At 44.8% G+C, this 5,408-nt stretch overlaps 2 protein-coding genes across 4 annotated transcripts in view; both read right to left on the reverse strand.

Annotated features, from left to right (window-relative positions):
* Positions 1-476, reverse strand: part of BAZ2A (bromodomain adjacent to zinc finger domain 2A) — a 35,128-nt gene extending 34,652 nt beyond the window's left edge. For all 3 annotated transcript variants that reach the window (XM_077757517.1, XM_077757514.1, XM_077757515.1), the window contains exon 1: positions 308-476. The gene's annotated coding sequence lies outside the window, so the exon portion shown is untranslated. The remainder of the gene's footprint in view (positions 1-307) is intronic.
* Positions 477-2,164: 1,688 nt separating this feature from the next.
* The window catches only part of ATP5F1B (ATP synthase F1 subunit beta), a 7,173-nt gene continuing 3,929 nt past the window's right edge, over positions 2,165-5,408 (reverse strand). The window contains exons 7-10 of the mRNA XM_077757527.1: positions 5,291-5,408; positions 4,115-4,327; positions 3,040-3,241; positions 2,165-2,428 (exon numbers count right to left, since the gene is read on the reverse strand). Of these exons, the coding sequence (XP_077613653.1) occupies positions 2,331-2,428; positions 3,040-3,241; positions 4,115-4,327; positions 5,291-5,408 (631 nt within the window). The 3' untranslated portion in view covers positions 2,165-2,330. The remainder of the gene's footprint in view (positions 2,429-3,039; positions 3,242-4,114; positions 4,328-5,290) is intronic.

Genomic DNA, 5,408 nt, shown 5'->3' on the forward strand with positions numbered 1-5,408 from the left:
TGAATCTCAGCAGCTTAAATGGGGGAGGGGCAAGGGGCAGTCTGGGGGCGAAGGGGGACACAGTGAGGTGGGGAGAGCCCCGACCTGAGTGGCACAGTCTCAGGCTCTTCCTGGGAACTGGAGCTTGCAAATGTTCATGATCCCTTGGTCGGCAGCCTCACTATCTAAGCCCTGTGCCCCTATAGTCCCATTTCCCCTCCTTCACCCCCCCAAAAGAGCAAAGGTTAGGCCCCACCCCTGCTGAGTCAGCCAGGGAGGGAGGTAGGCATCCTTCAGGCCTTCCCCCGGGGCTGGTCCTCATACTTACCCATGTCCAGCTGGCAGGGCTCCAAGGCTGGGACCACCCAGCTCCTCACTGTCCTTGGTTCCCCCTTCACGTGAAGGCTGGTGTTAGATCCTCCTAAACTGTGAGCTGGGAACTAGCACGAATCAAAAAGCCAATGTATGCTTCCTGCGAACCACAGCCTGAACTGCTGTAGGGTGATGTCCCTGTGTGACAGACTGGGGTGGGGAGGGAGGAGGGAAGGGCGGGGCTTTCTCTGGGTGGAGAGGGAGGAGGAGGCGAGGACAGGGCAGAACCAGGAGAAATATGGAGGAAGGTTAGATCTGTGTTGACACTCCAGAGGCGTGGTAGAAGAGAGTGGTAAAGGGGGAAGGAAATAAGTAGTTGCAGCTAGTGAGGAGAAGGTTCTCGATGAATGCTGAGACACGTAAACGTGTGGAGGAGGGGATGAAGGGATACAAACGACCTTAAGGATCAGTTACCAGGTCTGCATTTGGGTAACAAGGAAAAACAAAGCAGAAAGGGCTGACCCATATCCTGGGGCATTTCTGCACCAGTTTCTTACCCACTTGAGTCAGGACCTAGAGGAAGTGCCCCCACCCCCATAACTCAGCATTTCCCCAAATCCAGGCTTTTCTGGGAGCAAACGACCAGGCACAGTCGGCTCAGGGGCTCCACCTTCTGTCCAAATCATGACACAAGAGAGACTAGTGCCAAGGACGTCATAGGCAGATGGGAGGAAACTTGCAGGCCCCTACTCCACCCCTGGCACCTTTCCCAAGGCCCCTCCCCAACCTTCAGCCCCCCCGGGGCCTCTGAAATGGGATGTTTGTCCCCGCCCTGCTTCTACCCAACTTGAATGCCTCAGGGGTGGAGCCTCTAGACGCAGGCTCCTCCTCAGGACAAAAGCCCCAGCTGGTTTGTAAACAGTCATTAGCTAAGAACCACATCCCCGCAAATGGCCTTTATGGATTTCAAAATGGTGAGATCAGAGTTCTTGCAGCCTCCAGTCCTACCACCAGAGGGCAGTAGGAGATGGGCCCTGGCTCAGAAAAGAACACTTATGGGGCACCAATCTGACCTTGCACTTGTTTCACACTGAAACTTACTTTTGAGTACTCCCAACCCTGAGCTTTTAGTGGCTAAAATTAAAGGCAACTTATCTAATTCCATTATTTAGTTCAGAAGCCCAACCCCACCCCCACAAACCCAGGAAATTGGTATTCCTTTTAAGATTCAATCTCTCCCAACTTTCCTAAAGGATCTTAGCAGAGCTCAGGATTAGGCCTCATGGTTATTTTCACCATGCACTGCCTCAAGGAATCATACTCTAGGCTTGCCCAAAAAATAAATCAGCAAGCACTAGTCAGGATCACTTTCTGAAAAAAGGAAGGTGGGGGAGGGGAAGGAGCAAAGCAAAAGGAAAAAAAAGCCTAGGTAAGACAGAGGGGGCCCTTTTAACTCGATTTTTACACAGTAGTTATTAATCCTTCAGAACACACATTTCCTAGAAATTCATTCATTGATTAACCCCTGTTCGGTCTACAACGGGTCCAGACCCGTTTTTCCACAATATATGCTCTTGTAAAAATATCCCTGTGCTTTTTAACCACGCAGGAATAAACTACATAGAATAATCAAGGAGCAAACAATCAATTTGCTTTGACAAATAACAAAAAGGCCAAAGCTGAGACCTGCTACTGAGATCACATCATCTACAGGGAACCCCTCATAAGACCCCACAGTTGTCCATGAAGACAATGGCTTTTCATTTTTGATGACCCCATTTCAAACATATGTGGTCTACTTTGTGCTGTTTCTTACAGCCACTCTTAATATTCAGTGTTGGTTATGTTGTCAGGACCAAGAAAAACAGACCAATTCTGACGGGTGTACGTTTTATTGGAAACCTTAAATACTCTTCAGACAGAATACAATGTCTTCAATCAAGGCTCTGATGTGGCCTATGGAGCAAACTGAGATTTTTGGATTAGGGGCAAGAAGTACAGCACAGAGGACAAGCGCTTAGTTTGTCAAAAGGATTTCCTCACGAATGCTCTTCGGCCAGCTTATCAGCTTTTGCCACAGCTTCCTCAATGGGTCCCACCATATAGAAGGCCTGTTCTGGGAGATGGTCATAATCACCTATATGGGGAAAAAAATTCACTGGTCATAAGTGGAAAAATAAACTTTTTGTGGTATATACATACTTCACTTGGGGTCACCTGTCAGAATATCATGAGTTTGTGTCATCCAAGAAATCTTTTAACAGACTTCTGTCTTAAACCGAATTTACAACACAGGATACAGTATGGATTATGAATAAATAGTCCTGGCCACATAACCTGGATTCAATTTTTGTGCTCTACCTTGGCTGGATGGTATCAGGACCGGTTATTTTAAACTTTTTTGGGCTTCAAATTTCCTGATTTGTAAAAACAAGATATAATGCCTTCCTTATAAGGATCTATAATTCACGCCGAAGAGTAGCAGCCAAGACGGAAAGCACTCAGTAAGTGTTGGATGACAACAATCAATATAAGTTTTACTCTCAGAAGTAAAGACAGTATTTCCAAAGAACACTGACAGACAATAGTTTTGTTGTGTGTGGTTTTAACGAAAAAAATTCTACAGCTAGGCACAATATACTTATATAATCCCTGATGACTGCTGGAATGGGAACATAGTGCGAAGAGTATTCAAGAGATTTCAGCTTCTCTGCTATTTTATGTTCAGCTTTACACAGGCAGTCTCACCTGCCAAAATCTGCTGGAAACCTTTGATGGTCTCCTTCAGAGGTACCAGCTTCCCCATATGACCTGTGAAAACCTCAGCAACCTGGAATGGCTGAGACAGGAAACGCTGTATTTTCCGTGCACGGGACACAGTCAACTTGTCTTCCTCAGAAAGTTCATCCATACCCAGGATAGCAATGATGTCCTGAAGAGATTTGTAGTCCTATGAGAAAACAGGAGGCCTGAATAAATATTCACATTCTTTTCAATTTGGACAAAAACCTAAGAATTAATACCAACTTGTTTCCACAACAAGCTCTGTACAAAGCATTTTAGCACATTACCTCACTTTGTAAGTGAAACAGTTAAGTAGTGAAATTATATACTTGGGAGGCTGAGGGCCCTCAGTGTCTAAGATCATGTCTTATTCTCCCTACTTTTGTCTAGTGCCATTAGAAAAAATAGATTCTAAATCTAAGTACCTGGAAACCCAAGAGAATTCGTTAATACTTTTTTTAAAACTTAATCATTTAGAAAAATTTTTTTTTCTTAATGTTTATTATTTTTGAGAGAGAAAGAGACACAGTGTGAGCAGGGCAGGATCAGAGACACACAGAATCCGAAGCAGGCTCCAGGCTCTGAGCTGTCAGCACAGAGCCTGATGCAGGGCTCAAACCCACAAACTGTGAGATCACGACCTGAGCTGAAGTTGGCCGCTTAGCCAACTGAGCAACCCAGGTGCCCCTTAATTTTTTTCATGTTGATTCATTTTTGAGTGAGAGATAGCACGAGAAGCAGAGGGGCAGAGAGAGGGAGACACAGAATCTGAAGCAGGCTCCAAGCTGAGCTGTCAGCACAGAGCCCAATGCAGGGCTCGAACTCACAGTGAGATCATGACCTGAGCTGAAGTTGGATATTCAACCAACTGAGCCACCCAGGTGCCCCTCATTAATATTCTTTAATAGAAACCGCAGGTCTCCTCTTTCTTTGCTCCAAAGCAAATCACACAAGTCACCAGGAAGGATTTGGTCTTAATATTACACCCAAATACCCACTGTATGACTTTATGGACACTGGTCTCACCTGCAGTACTCACCTGTAGGATCTTTTGTACCCCACGGGCAACATCATAATGCTCATTTCCAACAATGTTGGGATCCATAATTCGAGAGGTGGAATCCAGAGGATCCACAGCTGGGTAGATGCCCAACTCAGCAATAGCACGGGACAACACAGTGGTAGCATCCAAATGGGCAAAGGTAGTGGCAGGGGCAGGGTCCGTCAAGTCATCGGCAGGCACATAGATAGCCTAGAGTGAGTCAAGAACCCATGAAGAGCAGCAGGAAGACAAATGATTCCATTTAAGGCACCCTCCTTTTCTGACCTCTCATCATTTCATTCCAACTTCTTAACATTTAAGAGTCCACCTCAAAGAAGTCTTACCATCCCTAATACCTAGTAAGTGAGCTTACAGATGATCTGGTCCCTCCAAGCTGCGATGAAAAAATTTTCATTGTCATTCCTTTTGTTCTTCATCCTACATTTTAACCTTACTATAGTGATACCCACACTTTTAGTTAAAAACAAAAAAATCTGCATGATTGCAATGGTTCACTGAAAGTTACTACAATTTAGACACTTCAGATATTTTATTACTTAAACTATAGATGTCTGAAAACACACAGTGTAGCACATTAGTACAGTGCATAATTAATGCCCAGTTTCCATGCATCTCAGACTCCCCAGGCTAGAAACCACTACTTTGTAATCTACATTCACATACATGCCGTCAACTACCTTAAATGAGCATTTCTTAACTTTTTGGGGTCTCTACACATAGAATATCAGACATATTTCAGGGAGCTCATTAACCATGTTAAAAACCTTGAGAGATCCATAACTAGGTTTTATACTTTGTGTGTGTGTGTGTATACATATATATATATATATATATATATTTTTNCTTAACCGACTAAGCCACCCAGGTGCCACATATATATATATTTTTAACATTTATTTAGTTTTGAGAAACAGAGTGAGACAGAGTGTGAGTGGAGGAGGGCCAAATAGAGAAAGAGACACAGAATCCGAAGCAGGCTCCAGGCTCTGAGCAAACATTCAGCACAGAAGAGCCTGATGCGGGACTCAAATCCACGAACCGTGAGATCATGACCTAAGGCGAAGTCAGACGCTTAACCGACTGAGCCACCCAGGCCCCCCATGTATATACTTTTATATAAATTAGACCTTCATCCATTTCACTGTTTTTTACCTGCACAGAGGTAATAGATCCCTTCTTGGTGGTGGTGATTCTTTCCTGCATGGTACCCATGTCGGTGGCCAGGGTAGGCTGATAGCCCACAGCAGAAGGGATTCTGCCAAATAAAGCA

Source organism: Crocuta crocuta, unplaced genomic scaffold, assembly GCF_008692635.1.
Source record: "Crocuta crocuta isolate KB4526 unplaced genomic scaffold, BGI_CrCroc_1.0 scaffold549, whole genome shotgun sequence".
Taxonomy (NCBI): Eukaryota; Metazoa; Chordata; class Mammalia; order Carnivora; family Hyaenidae; genus Crocuta; species Crocuta crocuta.